At 34.2% G+C, this 18,701-nt stretch overlaps 1 protein-coding gene across 4 annotated transcripts in view; it reads left to right on the forward strand.

Annotated features, from left to right (window-relative positions):
- Nucleotides 1-18,701, forward strand: part of XRCC4 (X-ray repair cross complementing 4) — a 273,210-nt gene that overhangs the window by 175,210 nt on the left and 79,299 nt on the right. For all 4 annotated transcript variants that reach the window (XM_019026117.4, XM_055385901.2, XM_055385900.2 and 1 more), the window contains 1 exon segment: nucleotides 5,545-5,692. In XM_019026117.4, the coding sequence (XP_018881662.1) occupies nucleotides 5,545-5,692 (148 nt within the window).

Consider the following 18,701-nt stretch of genomic DNA (forward strand, 5'->3'; position numbering starts at 1 on the left):
AAAAAGAAAGTAACAATATAAGATTGTATGTATAAGATGAGTGATTCAAACTGTAAGTCCTACAGAGACAGGAAAGATTTCTGTGGATTGGGACTACTAAACTAGGATGACTGAAATGAGTTGGGCTGTGCTAGAAGGAGGCACATAGATGAGCCAGTAAGGGAGTAGAGGGCATTCAAAACAGGGGAAGTACAGAACAAAAGTAAAGGTATTGTTGCCCTGCAGCCCTTGGTATAGCTTACATATATGGTAGAAGATTTGTGGGAGATGTGGTTACAAAGGCAGGTGAAGGTCACATTGTAGAAGGATTTGAACGCAGGGCTAAGATCTTAGGACTTTATTTTGTAGGCAATGGGAAACCACTCATGGTTGGTTGGTTGGTTGGTTTGTCTGTACATGGCATTTGCAAACAGTACACATTTTTTTTTTCATGGTCAAGACACCTGAAGATTAGAGCTTCCTTCCTTCTATAAGCTACATTGCCACAACTGTGAATAACATGCTTCACTACATTGGGGTGTATGTTTGTGTGTGTGTGTATATATGTATTTGAGGGGGCTAGAGATGAGCATATCTGTATGGCGGTGCAAGGGGAAGAGAGGTGGCAACCTTCATTCAAGTATTATAGACTCTTTCTGTGTGCCAAGCTATATATCGTATGAAAAGAAAAACATCTATAAATACAAGATAATAATGAGGGCCTTATAAAAACAAATTATAAACCTGAAAGATTATTTATAAAAATATTGAGATTTAAAGATTTCTTGGTCAGAGGCTGAAGTTTACCAGGTAATTTAACTTAGGAGATTCAGCCAAATTCCTGGCAGCTTAGCCAACAGTGTCATTTCATTCCGACATTGAGAGTACCCAGGGAAGCTAACTCCCTGCCTTTCTCATGTCTGAACTACTGTTGCCAAGATCCTGCAGTTCTTCTGTCAGATGAGAAGAAGTGTGGCTTTTTGTGGAGCCACCTTTCACAATAACAGGGCTTGTGAAAAGATTCCCCATTTTCAAGATGCAGTGAACCTAACAAGAACTTGAAATTCATCCCACGGCCATACCAATCAGTATTCCAGCTGTAGTAAGTTAATTGGCAATCGTTTTTTTTTTTTTTTTTTCTTTTGTCTTCTATTTAAAAAAAAAAAAAAATCCTGGAAATGGTAAAAGACATGTTGTCGTGACAAAAGAAATGATTGCAATATTAAAAACTGAGAATTCTGGAGGTGGAATCTTAAGAAAAAAACCTCCCCAGTCAATATCGAATCCATACTTTTCTGCCTGCATTTGAAAACTTGCAAGCTGATTTAACATATCGCTCTGCCTTCTCACTCCTTCCATTTCTTTTCTGCTGCCCATATTTATCCTGTCTCATTTCCTGCACCTTTCATGCATGCCATTACAACAAGGCCACCCTCCTCCTCATTACCCTTTGAACATTTGCCATTTTTTTCCAACTCTATTCAAGTTCTCTCTCATATCTAAAATGAATACATATAACCTAATACACTTAATACGAATTGATTTTTTTAACAATGAGATGCCAGACTTGAAAGTGGAAACTTGAATTATTGCACTCAAATATATATATAAGGTAATGAATATTATAGACATTTTTGAACTCCTATCTGTGACCTCCTATTGATATAGTTGGGATCCCTTCTGTTGTGTGTGAAATAGCATTGCTCATTTGGAGACCGACAGTCATTGTTCAAGGGAGCTAATTTCAGAGCAGAATTGTAGTATTTAGCATCAAGACCAAAGACAATGAAAAGACCAAACATTATCACAATTGGAGGAAAGAGGCAGGATGGGTTGAAATTTGAAAAATGTAGACCAGGCGCGGTGGCTCACGCCTGTAATCCCAGCACTTTGGGAGGCCAAGGTGGGTAGATCACCTGAGCTCAGTAGTTCAAGACCAGTCTGGCCAACATGGTGAAACCGTGTCTCTACTAAAAATACAAAAATTAGCCGGGCATGGTGGCAGGCACCTGTAATCCCAGCTACTCAGGAGCCTGAGGCAGGAGAATTGTTTGAATCCAGGAGGCAGAGGTTGCAGTGAGCCAAGATCACGCCATTGCGCTCCAGCCTGGGCAACAAGAGCAAAATTCTGTCTCGAAAAAAAAAAAAGAAAAGAAATTTGAAAAATGTTCGAGATGAGCAATTTAATACTTAGGTACCAAGTATTGGAGTAGTGCCTTTTTATCCTGGTTTCAGGGTGGAGAGAGAAGGATAGAATGGATTGTTTTTGCCTTTTATTGAAGGCTAGATAGATAATGAAACTTCATTTTAAAGAAATATTTGAAGTAAGAGAATCTATTACAATATGGTTTGCTATTACATTTATGTGAAAAACTGAGGGGAACACTGTTTCCCATGGTGCAAACACAAACCAAAAAAGATGTATTCCATTTAAACTGTAACTAAGCTTATACAGCTAGCCTTTTTTCTTCATGCCAATTTTATAGAAAGGTTACACTGTAATTATCAAGAGGAATGAATCATAATGTGGTGAACTGGCCAGAAGTACTTGGTCACACACAACTTCAGTTTATTTGTGGTATAATAATGATAGTCACCCAGAAGTTTGAAGTATGAGAACATTAGACACTTCTCCTACAATTTTGTTTCAAGGCAATTAATAAAATTCTCAAATTAAATTTTGCCACACATACAATTATTAACTAAATATTTACTTGTAAGTAAGCACAAAATAATTCATGAACCTGTCCTATAGGTTTGAAAAAAAATTGCAAGCTCTCAGTCCTTTTAGGTGTCCCAGTCACTACCTCATAGAAAGTGTTCATTTTTGACAAATGTAAAGATTCCTGAGCAGGAATGATGATTCTTCCTGACTTCAAACAACCACAGTTGTTCAGGGTTCATAGCTGGACACAGAACCATTTAAAAATTTAGCAGAAGGTTATCTCTAGGTGTAAATAGGCCTCATGGGATTTTTACACCTTGTCCATAAAATGATGGGCAGTATTTCTAAAATATTTTAGCCAGTCTGTATAACACTAGTACTTTTAATTTACTCATGAAAACCCATATGTAATATTCATCAAGTTAGTTTACATGCTTTGTTTTTATCAATAGGCGTGCATTTTGTCATTCAGTATACTGATTAGTAAGTCATCAGTTATTGATTGAAATACGAATAACAAAAGTACCTGGAGTGGCCTCCTTAGGAGTACAGATTTCTGATCCCATCAGCCTGCTTCTGGCCGGTGCATTCCTGATTAGATGCTAGAAACATCTTGGTTATAGTCCACCCTCACTAACATACCTTTAGTAACATTGTATTTTAAAGTGAGTTGCAGACATTATAATACATGAGGTAATCACTTCCCAAATACAGTATCCTTTTTGGTTGCCAATTTGTAAGACATCATTTGGAGTTCTGAAATGAATGGCAGAAATTTTCACTAATTTTATTTTTAAAAATTTTGCCTTGTATTTTAATTTAAACTTAATATTCTTTTTTCCTAGATATCCGCTGTGACATTATCTTTCTCCAGTTTACAAATCTATTACTGAAATGTCCTCTACCTCTAACAGTTTTGCTAGTTTTGTTCATAGACAAGCATATACTTGTACTTTCATTAGTCATTTCTTAGCTTAACAGCATTGGGAAATCTTTCAGCTTGAATGTGTTTAAAAAAAAAAAACTTCCTTTTTAATTTACCCTTATCTATTCCCCATACATTTTTAGAGGCTAATAAAAAAAGTCCTAAAATTTAAACAGCTTTGGAAAGTAAACTATGCTTTGATGGGCTTTCACTTAGTATTTGATCAAAGAATAATTTACCAACTAGGAAAAAATATTTTTTAATTGTCATAATGACAAAATATAAGAACAAAGGCTTTGTGATTTGGGAAAGTCACTTAACCTCTCTGAAGCCTTGTTTTCCTTATAAATAAAATGAAGATAGTAACAATAAGTACTTTATGAAGTAATTTTAAGGATTAACAAGGTAATACATGGAAAACCCATAGCAAAGTGCCCAAAACATAAGATCTGGAAATTAATAGTTATTAAGAAAAAAAAATCAAGAGAGGAATTTCAGTAGAGTGTTCAACAGTGTCCAAGTTGTCTCGTAGAGATCAAGTAAAGCATGAACTACACAGAGTGAGAACTCAACACACAAGCTTTTCTGCCAGAATGTAATATATGTGTACCTGAAAACCACTCATTCTGCAAAATTACACAGTAAAAATAACAGGCTTAAGGGAGAAAAAATTAAGCTTTGGGCAATATATTCAAAATCGACTCAGTTTCTCCCATTCTGTAGCAATTTACCCATCTGACAAAGGGCTGATATCCAGAATCTACACAGAACTTAAACAAAATTTACAAGAAAAAAAAACCCCATTAAAAAGTGGCCGAAGGATATGAACAGACACTTCTCAAAAGAAGACATTTATGCGGTCAACAGACATATGAAAAACAGCTTATCATCACTGGCCATTACAGAAATACAAATCAAAACCACAATGAGATACTATCTCACGCCAGTTAGAATGGTGATCATTAAAAAGTCAGGAAACAACAGATGCTGGAGTGGATGTGGAGAAATAGGAATGCTTTTACACTGTTGGTGGGAGTGTAAATTAGTTCAATCATTGTGGAAGACTGTGTGGTGATTCCTCAAGGATCTAGAACCAGAAATACCATTTGACCCAGCAATCCCATTACTGGGTATATACCCAAAGGATTCTAAATCATTCTGCTATAAAGACATATGCACATGTATGTTTATTGCAGCTCTATTCACAATAGCAAAGACTTGGAACCAACCCAAATGCCCATCAATGATAGACTGGATAAAGAAAATGTGGCACATATACACCATGGAATACTATGCAGCCATAAAAAAGGATGAGTTCATATCCTTTGCAGGGACATGGATGAAGCTAAAAACCATCATTCTCAGCAAGCTAACACAAGAACAGAAAACCAAACATTGCATGTTCTCACTCATAAGTGGGAGTTGAACAATGAGAACACATGGACACAGGGATGGAAACATCACACACCGGGGCCTGTCAGTGGGTGAGGAGCAAGAGGAGGGATACCATTAGGAGAAATATCTAATATAGATGACAAGTTGATGGGTGCAGCACACCACCATGGCACTTGTATACATATGTAACAAACCTGCGCATTCTGCACATGTATCTCAGAACTTAAAAGATAATAAAAAAAAACTATGCAGTTTTGTCATTGTTGCTGATTTCTAGTTACAATCCTAATAAAAATACTAGCTCCATTAAATCTCCAAGAACACGTTCACCCAGCATCAAAGATCATTTTGATCAAATTATTCCATGTGTACAATATACATAATGTTTTTTGTTGGTAGTAAAGTATCATATGCCATCTAACTGACTTGATTCAACAAATCTGCATAAAGATTTGAAAGAATAGTTTTGCTATATTTTAATTGTCACCTTATGGCAATGCTAAAACAGCAAGTTAATACTTTACTTACAAATGATGTGCATAATTTTGTTGGGTCACATTCTCATCTCATTTTATTTCAGCTGCTGTAAGTAAAGATGATTCCATTATTTCAAGTCTTGATGTCACTGATATTGCACCAAGTAGAAAAAGGAGACAGCGAATGCAAAGAAATCTTGGGACAGAACCTAAAATGGCTCCTCAGGAGAATCAGCTTCAAGAAAAGGAAAAGTAAGTCATTTTATTCTTTGCCAAGAGGTGAGATGACATTTTTGAAAATCTAGCATATGATCTTAAAAATTATGTTTTCATTTTGAAGGTTTTTAAAGTTATTTTTAAGAAAATGTCATTTTGGAATTGTAAAATGTTTGAATCAATATATTGTTTCAGTATTTGGTTAATTTCTATTAATATTTAAAGCTGAAATGCTGAGAACGTAAGCAAAAATTTTTTTCTCATGGTTTTTATAGATTAATTAGAAATGGCATGTAGGATACAAAAAATATTGGAATCCAACTAGTGTTCAGTAAAGTGTTTCAATCTAATTTACTGCTTGAAAGAGACCCGTATGGCATTCAAATTAGCCATTTAATTTAGTTATGCTTGGCATTTTTTTCAAGTAAAATGTCTCTTTCTCATCATCTGTTTATTTCTATCAAGTTTTGGCATTGTGTACTTTATTTTCACTGTTTCTCACTCTTTGGTTTTGATTACCCTGCATCAGTCTGTATTTCAATTTAGGTGTGATGAGTTGCGAAGTTGAAACACTTAATATTTCGTTACAGCAAAACAATGAGCATTTATAAAGAATGTTATCAGTTTAATCCAAAATGAATGCTCAAATCATTTGTATCTTTGGGTATGTGTATATATGCTCTGAAAATTTATTTTTTCTAAAGTTTTTGTTAATTCAGTAAATAGTTATTGAATGATGATGCTGTGGCAGATGATTTTATAGTTCAGTGATTTTCACAGGATGGAATGAGGGTACCTGGGGTTTTCCAATGACCCTTTGTAGGGGTCCATAAGGTCGTCCCTTCTTAAATTCCATACCTGTGTGAGACTGGATTTTCTTATATCCTTCAATTAAAATAACATTTCACTGCTGATTGAATGCAGAAGCTGGTGAAAATCCAACTGTTTTCAATCAAACCAGCTATCAAACAGATTTGAAAAGTATAAAACAATGCCCTCATAACATTTTTTTCTGGAAAATACATTTCATAAAGAATATATTATTCATATTATCATATACTGGATTTGTGTTATTTTTAAATGAATTAATGAATCTGTTTAAATTTTCTCAGGTTTAATTTTCAATATGGCAAATAGTCTACATAAACTAAAATGTGGAGTCAAAACTCTTGAGACCCTCAAAAATTTTTTAAAGTATAAAGTGTTCCTAAGAGCAAAAAGCTTTAAAATTCTGTTATAGACAATAAGGATGCAAAGAAGCACAATTCATGCCATCAGGAAACTGGCAGCCTAGTGGGAACATGTTTTAGTTTCTAGCGTATAAACATTGTATAGTGGGATTATTTTGTCTATCATTGTGTTTTTGTTCTCTCCACGATTGGCCTGATCTACATATGCTTAAAAATGCTATCTCCATACTATGCTATATCCCTAATGTCTTCAGACAATATATGCAAAAACCCATTGTGCACTAAATTCTTTCTGGTTTGTGTTTATCATTTGAATTTATTCATAGCTTATAACCCCTTGATAGAGCTCATAGAGTTCAAGGCATAGTGTGATCTCTTTTATACGGTGAACCAAAAATATTTTCAATTTACAGACATTGAAATAGCCAAACTATGGGAAAGAATAAAATTAGAAGCAGTTTAAAACGTTCCAGAAACTAAGTACTTCATTCAGTCAATTAGTAGACAAGTGAGTAATGAGTTGAAATTGAATTATGTGCCAGGCATAATGTTGATCATGCTGAGGATCCCAGAAAGTAGAAATTAGACACAGCTCCTGTCCTCATGGAACTTTCAGTCCAATTGTTTTGTCTGATAATGACTTCATGGTTTGAGGGAAGAAGGAAATATTGGTTTTATGTTAGAGAGCTGCATCTTAGGTCTTTTCACTCTATGTGTGAACCAAAGGTAAGGTTTTAGGTTGCTAACATTTTCTGAGTACACTGTGTTGCTTAAGCAGGTTTCTGACATGCATGATACAGAGATGAAAGAAGTTTAGCTCTGAATCAAGACTAAATATTTTTATTTAGCTTTTTAATAAAGATAATGTGTTTGTTTCTCCAAACATACAGACAATTAATATTATGTTCCTTTTCTTTTCCATGTTTAGGTAATCATGTCAATGTTTATGTTATATATTTTCACCATTTTAAAAGTTGACAAAGTTGATGTAAACCATATCAGCTTTTGGGAACGGTCTGCTAATTATATCATTGTAGACCCTTTAGGCAGACTGCCCCTAAGTAGAAATGAAAAACACCTGTTAGATGTCAGTGAGCATTTTAAATATTAAGAGAAATTTAGTTTAGCATGTATCACTCAGATGTTGAGTGGTTGATACCCTACTGCATAATGCCTCCTCTTTTGCTCAAATAAAACAAAATGTTAAATTATGTATTTTTTTCTTATTTTTTTATACTATAGGATTTTTTTGCATTTTGAATACAGGAGACTGAAATTTTATGGCTCTTAAAAATTTTAAATACTAGTTGTACTTTCCCAATATTTTCAATAAAAAAAAGAAGCTTCTATAAAACAAAAGCAAAAATAAGCCTTAGCTCTTAAAAAAAACCTAAGAGTAAGACGTTCTCAATTACTAATGGCTAGCCCTTATTTTAAGTTTTAAAATTAAAACTGCTACCTATTTTCCTCCCTTCCTGAAGCATGATTTTTTTCTCTGACAGCTTGTCATCAAGAACATAAACATCAATTAGGTCATGTACCCTATCTGTAGACTCACAAATAAATGCAGATGTGGTTAGTTTGCTACTTACAGGTGAAAATACATCAGTCCCTACCTCTAAACTTCAGTTTCCTAGGCCCTTCTGATTGCATGACCTTCAGTCCCTTCCAACATTCCCACCAGACATCTTACATGTGATTCCACTATTTAGCTTCTCTATCTCTGCAACTCAAGAACAAACAAACAAAAGTAGGGGAAGGAGTGGTCATAAGTACTATGGCTTAATTTTTTTTTTTTTTGTCTACAAGACTTTGTGCAAGTCATTTTACCTTTCCAAGTTTCAGTTTGCTCATCTAAAAATGAAAGGACTATACTAGATGATCTGTAAGATCCCTCTCAATATTTATAGATCTATTGTATATTTAACTCTTCACCACTTTCAAAACATGAATATGATTTAGCAATAAAATACTTCCACATTTATTAGCTATTATTGATTAAAATTCATGAAGCAATTAAAAATATGAAATATCCATGAGACAAGTATTCATTTTTAAAATTTAACTGTTTATAGGTATTTTACAATGTAACATATTAAGTACTTTATAAATACCACAGGGTTATTTTGCATTCTGAGAAAAACTAAATACTTATCTATAAAACAAAATCATAATAATTTTTAAATTTAGTTGAACATTTATTGCAACCCTAAGTCATTGTTATAGTGACAAGGTATAGAAGGAGAGAGAGATATAAAAATAAATCAGAATTTTGATAAGTGCTTTATATGTTATCTCTCATTTAAATCTCACACAAACCCTACAAGATAGGTATTAATTTATCCTTCTTACAGATGAAAAGCAACCAAGGCTCATAAAGATATAGTTCTTTTGCCAGAGCAGCACAGCCGGTGTTTTATTCCAGAGTTTGTGCCTGGTTACTTCCTCAACTGGGTTTATAATCTTTTGAAAGACAAAGATATACACAAATAATTTTGTGCAGAGCGAGGGGAGTATCAATTTAGTACAAGTTCTAAATTGAAATATTTGGAATTGTGTTCCAGATTTGTGAGTGAATTGAAATATTTGGAATTGTGTTCCAGATTTGTGAGTGCACCATTATATGTGGGAATGGATTTGGGGCATTTTATTTTATCTGAGAACCACTTTTTTGGGGGGTGGGGAAGCTTTCCTTTTATTTTGACTCAATATACAGAGAGAAATGACTTCAGTTAATACCTGAAATACTCTGCAAAGCTTTTAGAGACTTCAGAACAAATATAAATCACTGTAAAAGGAATACAGATATAAAATAAATATAAATTATTAAATTCACAGAGCTTTATAATGAATTGTTTTATTAATCTTGTAAACTTTCAAAGTATCTGGATAAACTGTGTCTTTCAAATATAAAAGAAAATTTGTTGTAAAGTTGCTTTTACCAATAAAAATACTAAATAGTATTTCAAGTGAATACTGGATGCCAAAACAACACACACACCTTAGAGTGAGTTTTTTATTTAATTAGCTAGGACTACACAATCTTATCACAGTCTTTTTTTTTTTTTTTAATTATACTTTAAGTTTCTGGGTACATGTGCACATTGTGCAGGTTAGTTACATATGTATACATGTGCCATGCTGGTGCGCTGCACCCACTAACTCGTCATCTAGCATTAGGTATATCTCCCGATGCTATCCCTCCCCCCTCTCCCCACCCCACATCAGTCCCCAGAGTGTAATATTCCCCTTCCTGTGTCCATGTGATCTCATTGTTCATTTCCCACCTATGAGTGAGAATATGCGGTGTTTGGTTTTTTGTTCTTGCAATAGTTTACTGAGAATGATGATTTCCAATTTCATCCATGTCCCTACAAAGGACGTGAACTCATCATTTTTTATGGCTGCATAGTATTCCATGATGTATATGTGCCACATTTTCTTAATCCAGTCTATCATTGTTGGACATTTGGGTTGGTTCCAAGTTTTTGCTATTGTGAACAATGCCGCAATAAACATACGTGTGCATGTGTCTTTATAGCAGCATGATTTATAGTCTTTTGGGTATATACCCAGTAATGAAATGGCTGGGTCAAATGGCATTTCCAGTTCTAGATCCCTGAGGAATCGCCACACTGACTTCCACAATGGTTGAACTAGTTTACAGTCCCACCAACAGTGTAAAAGTGTTCCTATTTCTCCACATCCTCTCCATCACCTGTTGTTTCCTGACTTTTGAATGATTGCCATTCTAACTGGTGTGAGATGGTATCTCATTGTGGTTTTGATTTGCATTTCTCTGATGGCCAGTGATGATGAGCATTTTTTCATGTGTTTTTTGGCTGCATAAATGTCTTCTTTTGAGAAGTGTCTGTTCATGTCCTTCGCCCACTTTTTGATGGGGTTGTTTGTTTTTTTCTTGTAAATTTGTTTGAGTTCATTGTAGATTCTGGATATTAGCCCTTTGTCAGATGAGTAGGTTGTGAAAATTTTCTCCCATTTTGTAGGTTGCCTGTTCACTCTGATGGTAGTTTCTTTTGCTGTGCAGAAGCTCTTTAGTTTAATTAGATCCCGTTTGTCAATTTTGTCTTTTGTTGCCGTTGCTTTTGGTGTTTTAGACATGAAGTCCTTGCCCATGCCTATGTCCTGAATGGTAATGCCTAAGTTTTCTTCTAGGGTTTTTATGGTTTTAGGTCTAACGTTCTTATCACAGTCTTGTGGCTACAAGGTGCAGAAAAAGATGTAGCGTATTTCAGCCCAGTATTTCCCCACCTCCATAGAGTGCAGTGCCACTGATAGAGTTTGTATAAGGTATTGTCTTCCTGAACCTACAAAAGCTCAATTCTTTATTTTGTTATGCCGGATGCTTACAGTATTATCCTTGAAGAAATTGCACAATCCATGCACTTTTGTTTTGAGAAGTTATTATAAGCATCAGAATTTTTGTAGCTTCCAAACCAAAGTGACTATATCTATTAAAGCTTTTCAGGGTCCTAAAGAGCTCATTTCCCCACAGTAACCCAGTTGCAGTAGTCACATAGAGTTTAGGCAATATTCACTCTTAATAAAGATTCTTCTTTTTAATGGAGTTTTGAAGAAAGTTATTTGTTTGCTTGCTGATATCTTCTTCCTATGTTTTTATTATTAATGTTATGAATTATAAAAATTAAAACAGTGAGGGGGTCAGAGTCTGGTATTAATTAGTTTATTTTTTAATAAAATGAACTTTATTTTATTTGTTTCCCAATTATAAAAGCAGTTCATGCTCATTCCAGAAAAATCAGAAAACACACAGAAACAAAAGAATGAGCATATGGGAAACTCGTAATCCCACCCACCTGGAGATGACCACCGTTGAGACCTGGTACTCTGTGTCTTTGCAGATCCCTCTCTCTTCCACACTTCGTTGACAAAACTAGGCTCACACCAGTTATGCTGTAACCCACAACTTTTTTTTTCTTCCATTTAGCAATCAATATGGTGTAATGTGGGAGGAAAATAATATCTTTGGAAGACTATGTTTTAAAAGCAGTTGATTAATTTGAGATATGTAATAGTTTATATATAGAGAGAGTTATACATGGAATTACACATATATTACACATACATGTATGTATGTTTTGCCAGAATTTCTCCAGGAAGGCTATAACAATTTGTACCCTCACAACAGTGTTTGCCTTTTGAGTTTTTTTTGTTGTTGTTTACCAATTCATTTTAGAAATACATATATAGAGAGAAGGAGATGAAATTGCATGTGCCAACTTAAAATGGGGTAGTTGACCATCCCATCTTTTCAAAAAGAATTTATTTTCATACCTTGATTCTTAAAAATTGCTAGCAATGTATTCAAAGTTTAAATCTCAAAGTATTTGAAAATTATGTTTTTTAAATTTAGATGGATAATATAATCATCAAATTCAAATATCCAATTTTTGTAGATTTTTGGTACCTGAACTTTAGACTTTTTAAATGTCAAATTAGGTACATAAAATGAATGTTCAATTGCTATATATTTACTCTGGTCATCATGAGCAAACCTCATTTTTTACACAACTTTAATTTTATCATAATGTTTATCTTAGTTGCAAAAGTAAACATGGTGGTGGTTTTAAACCGAGATAGGTTTTTATTAGCTTCACTCTATGTTTACCTAACTGGTCAGGCTGCGGCTCTCACTTTGCTTGCTGCATATTTTGATTAATGGCCCCTTGGCCTTGTTCCAGAGTATACTGATTATAGTCAGTGCACTTCAAAGATGATTTATTAATTGTGTTTGTGACCCAAAATAATTCAATAAAGATTGATCATATGCATTATTATAGATTTGCCAATAAAATCAACAGTTACACTTTAAGAGTATGTTTGCCTGAATAGATTTTTTAAGTATACAAAAAGGACAAAAATTTTTTTTTAATGTATTCTGTATTAAACACAGATTTATGGCCTTTTAAAGCATGATTATTAAATGTATCATAGGCTTGGTCTTGTAAGTGCATGAATTGTAAGTTCTACTTTAACATAATTTCAAGATAATATGTTTCATTGGAGCTTACATAGGTGTTTTAATAAATATTTTGATGTTTATAACTCACCCTGGGAACAACCCTTACTACAATTCCCCCAGGCTATTACATACATTTAAATTTTAAATTACTGACAGACTCAGATGTCTGTTTTAAAAAAAAATGTTTATAGGAGGCTTTTATAATCTTTCTGAGTTTTAAGTAAAGGGGATTTATCGTATGTTTCCTATATGTTATACTCCTGTCATTTGAAAGACTTTGATATGTACAATTTCTCTAAATTTGGCTTGATAATAGTTATTGTTTCAGGCATTTTAAGCACTCTACCAACATAGAATAATGTGTAAATATTCATTATACATGGCCGGCAAAGTTATTAATCAAAGGAAATGACTCCCTGCTCATAATTTATGGTTCAGTATTAAAGGAAAAATAGGAGGTATATATTTTTTGGTATACTGTATCCAAAATTTACACTGTAACAGTGAAATTCCATAACTTAAATCATCTAGTCTGATGTGTTACTCAATGTAAAGTAAGTATTTGGTCCGTAGTAAAAATTATGAAATAAAATAAAATATTTTACCCACTAGAAATGTAGACTGTTTCATGTTATCTGAAAAGTATAAACTAATTATGCCAAAACAAGAAGATATGAACCCCCAAAGTAACAGATGTCAACAAATGGAAGAAAGAAATCAGATATGAGAATGAAAAATAAACCTAAGAAATTAAAAATATATAATGATCCATTAGTATTATTCAAGGACTTTGCTTGTTTTTGGAAAATTGTTGCTAAAGGACAAAAGCACAAACATGCTTTATTTAAACATCATTATTCAAAAATACTTTTAGTAAAATTTTAGGACATAATATTTTGTTTAATTGAAAATCTTTTACAATAACCTTGTTTCTAAACAATTTCTAAAACTTATTTCTCTAGATCAAATATGTATATGTTACTTTGTAAAATGTTATTTTTGTAGTAAATGAAGATAAATTATCAGTGTATTGGATAAAGCAATGTTATCATTACCACCATTATTGAATGTTTACTCCTGTATAAATCACTTCTAGAAATACAGAATAAGAAGTTCATACAGCCTCTATCTTTGTCTTTGTGTATGAATAGAACAATGAAGGAGGAGTAATGAATAGCACACATATGTTGTTTGCTTTTGGGCCACATTACATTTTCTGACAAACTATCTTTAATATGTATATGGCTAACTATAATATGTCTAGATTGTGCCAAATTCCATAGTAGGTATGAAAGCTATGAAATTTCAGAGGAGAGTTGCTAATCCTTTTGGAGCTATATGGGATAAGGAGATAGGATAAAATCAGAGAAGACTGACCAGGAGGAAGTGTTCTTTGAGTCTGGCTTTGGAGATGAATGTTGTTTCTAAAGGTGTAAACACCTGAGGAGATGTTACTGGAGTTTGGCTTTGAAGATGAATGTTATTTCTAAAGGCATAAACTGAAAGAAAGAGAGTTCTAATTGAACCCAATCCACAGCATCCCCTTATTTCCTTTAGTAACAGAACTCCTTTCCACCACCTGCTCTATTCACAGGGTTTAACAGTGCATGTGCCTATCAACCTAGAGGCTACAATTCCCAGCCTCACTAGCAGCGATGGGTGGCCATGTGACAAAGCCATTGCTAATGAGATATAAATGGAAATGATATGGGCAATGTGGGGATCTTGCCCATAAAACGATTGGCCATACATTCCTATGTCTCTTTCTTCCTTCTCAGCCATTTAACATTTAAGGAAACCATGGTAGGAGATGGGAAAGCAAGATAGGAGGAATCATGGTCCCTGGACAGTCTCAGGGAGCAGGGCAGCATACCCACAATGGACCACCCAGCTACCTCTGGACTGTTGTGTGAGAAAAATAAATGTCTAGCTTGATTGAAGCCATGGTGGTGGTTTGTTTTTGTTTTGTTCTCTTTGTTAGAGAAATCTGGGATAGTCCCTTACTAAAAAGAAGGGCTGTCCTATCAGGGGAACAGATTGTATAAAACAAACGCAAGGAGAAAGTCTGAAAGATTGAGGACAAATGCCTGTATCATTGAGGTGCTTAGAAATATGAATAAAGCTGGCAAGGTAGGCAGAACGTAGAGCACAAAGAGACTTATTTATTTGGACTTCTTTTATGAATGCTACAAGAACTGTTAAAAGGTTTTGAACCAAATAATGGCATAATGAACAGAGCTTTACAAAAATTTTCCTGGAAACCATATATTGGATGGAAGGAAAGTTTACGGGTTGGCAGTGAAGATAGGAAGATACTCTAGTAGTAATCCAGGAAGAGTTACCTGAAGAATAGTGACTGTAATTGGTGTAATAGTGAATGTGATTGGAAGGAACAGCAGGGATGAATTGAGAAACATTCGAGGTTGCTATCCTCTTACTGCCAGAGATCTGGGAAGCCTCATCAGTTATTGAAAGCTATTTGGTAAACTTAGTCTTTACCAAAATAAATCATCTATCTTACTTTAGAAATCAACCTACCACAAAAGATGGATAAACAAAACAAGTCATGGGGATTGACTTCTCAAAAGACTGGAAAAGCTCCCTTTTCCATGCTGCTATATTTATATACTCAAATATATATATTGTGATGCATTGATATTATATCATTTTACATCATTTCATTTATTTCATTTTTGAACTTAATTGCACCTATAAGTAATTTATCAGCAAGCTTTCTTCAAATTGTGCTCTAAGAAGGGTTACTCAGGAAGGTGTATTGTAGCCTCTGAAAACCTTCCTTGTCATAGAGGTTCTTGTTTGCTCCAACCACAGGAAATATTTCCTCTGGACATGTGTTTTGATTGTGATCTGAAGGCATGGGGTTTCTCTTACTTGGGGTTATATGATATTCTCCTTATGGAATACGGAGAAAATCAACTTTTTCACTGACACATTCTGTTATGGATGTAGTGCTGATTTTAAAGAGTATTTGCCCTAGGACCATGATATATGATGTTCTAGAAATTTCCCAACTTTAGAGAATAAGATATGAATTGAACAAATCAATTTAGCAAACCAATGAAGTAATGAGATATTAATATAAAACCAAGTGGACCTATATATCCCATTTCAAGGAAATCATGAAAATGATAATTTTTCTATTGAGGTTTATCTTGGGTTAAGCAATAAATGGCACCATATAAAACAGAAACTGTTGGAGAGCATTTTATCTGTTCTCAACTGCTATGTGGGCAAATAAGGCAGATGAAAATCTCAGTGTTCTCACTGAATAATAAGATGGTCTTTCGGGTCTCAAGTATATTTTTGGAGTCTTCCATCTAAGCTGTCAGGAACATACACCAATAACTTCCAGAAGAGGAAAACAAACCCATCATAGGACTGAAAATTTGGCATTACACATTATCCTTAGACAATGGTTATAGGCCTCTGTCTTTTATCTCCACCTTAATATAGTAATGATGTACCTACTGTGTGCCAAGCACTGTGTCCTATGCTGGGACTATAGCACCAAACGAAAGAGACCAGGTGCTTTCCCTCAAGGAGGATAGGATGTAATTTCAGAAACACACCAATAAATAATTACAGTACAATGTGATAATGAGGCCAATTGGTGTAATAGTTCCAAGTACATCTAGAATGCCCAATTAAAATGAATAGTAGAGGGAGGCACAAATAACAAAGAAAAAATTTGCTACTCTTTCTCATTAACCAAGGATGGATGCACAGATAAGTAACTCTAGGTGAGAAAATATATTACATTTGATAGAGTTCAAAAAATAACCTGAAATTGGGAATTCAGTAAAAATAGTTACAAAAAAGAAAATATTGTACACTAGCATAACCTAACACATAGTAGATATTCGATAATTACCAAGTAAATGAAGAAATAAATAGGCCTTTTGTATAATATGGGAAAGAAAATATTTAGTAGATCTAACCCAGCAGAATCTTCCCCTTTTTGGAAAATGGTACTAGATCTGTACCAGAGGTCCCCAACCTTTTTGGCACCAGGGACTGGTTTTGTGGAAGACAATTTTTCCATGGACCTGGGGTGGGTGGGGGGATGGCTTGGGGGTGATTCAAGCACATTACATTTATTGTGCACTTTATTTCTTTAATTATTACATTGTAATATATAATGAAATAATTATACAACTCACCATAATGTAGAATCAGTGGGAGCCCTGAGCTTGTTTTCCTCTAACTAGATGGTCCCATTTGGGGGTGATGGGAGACAGTGACGGATTAGCAGGCATTAGATTCTCATAAGGAGCCCACAACCTAGATCCCTCGCATGCACAGTTCACAATAGGATTTGTGCTCCTATGAGAATCTAATGCTGCTGCTGATCTGACAGGAGGTGGAGCTCAGGTGGTAGTGTGAGTGATGGGAGGCGGCTGTAAATACAGATGAAGCTTACTTACTCACCCACCACTCACCTACTGCCTTTCAGCCCAGTTCCTATTAGGCCATGGACCAGAGGTTGGGGACCACTGGTCTATACAGCAACTAAAGCCTTAAATTTAAGAGTTATCTTTAGCTTCTTCTTTTCTCTTGCCCCTAGCTCTACTCCATTTGTCAGTCTCATACTTTATGCTTCTAAAATATCTTAGAATTTAATCTCATGTTTTCTACTTCTGCTGCCACTAACCTAGTCTAAGCCATAATCCTTTTGCATGCATGACTGCAGCCTACTCCCTTTTTTTCCCATTTCCACTTCTGTGACCTCTAAACTGTTTTCCACATAGTGAACTTCTGAAAACACAAATTGGATTATATCTTTATACTTCTCTGCATGTCTCCAGACTTTCCATCCCTTTCCTAGAGTATTCCAGTGCCTTCCCATTGTACTTAGTCTAAACTCATTACCATAGGTTACATGCTCTGAATGACCTTGCCCCTGAATCATCCTGAAACAAATTGTGGGATTTATTCATTTTTAAAAAATATATATATATACATACGTTTTTTATATATGTGCATATATACACATATATTTTATATATATGTATATATATACACATATATTTTATATATATGTATATATACACATATATATTTTATATATATGTATATAAATTTTTTTTTAAGACAGAGTCTCACTCTGTCACCCAGGCTGGAATGCAGTGGCAAGATCTCAGCTCACTGCAATCTCTGCCTCCTGGGTTCAAGCGATTCTCCTGCCTCAGCCTCCTAAGTAGCTAGAATCATAGGCGCCCGCCACCATGCCCAGCTAATTTTTGTATTTTTAGTAAAGATGGGGTTTTGCCATGTATAGGAAGACAGAAGGGGTTTTATTTAGCCCATTTAATCAACTACTAACTAAAATGCATTCCTGGATTGTCTTTCACAGGCACCATGAACCTGATTGAAATTTTCTGTTGGTTGAAGTTACCTGAAATTTTGAAAATTCTTATTTCTCTTGACATTTATATTATTTTACTTAATTGCTTACTGCCTTTGGCATTTTTTGAAACTTGAAAATTATTGTAATCCTGTCCTACATTTGAAATAATTTATAATGATAGGGAGTTGAATCCAGCAACTCATTCATTCTGAATGTTTGGAATATCATAGATTATTATGTACTCTAAGAATCCTAAATTTATTACTAATTATACACCCATTTGAATTACAAGCAATAAAGGAAATAATAATGTCAATCTAAAATAGCATAAAGTCATTCTTATTTTTTTGTTTTATTTTGTCTACTTGTTCCACAAAAGTATTGTTATAATATTGGGATGGAATTTATTAATTATCTAATCCAAAATAATAATATATGGCATGTAACCATTATATAAATGCTTTGTGGGACAATAAGGCATAT

Source organism: Gorilla gorilla, chromosome 4 (assembly GCF_029281585.2).
Source record: "Gorilla gorilla gorilla isolate KB3781 chromosome 4, NHGRI_mGorGor1-v2.1_pri, whole genome shotgun sequence".
Lineage (NCBI taxonomy): Eukaryota > Metazoa > Chordata > Mammalia > Primates > Hominidae > Gorilla > Gorilla gorilla.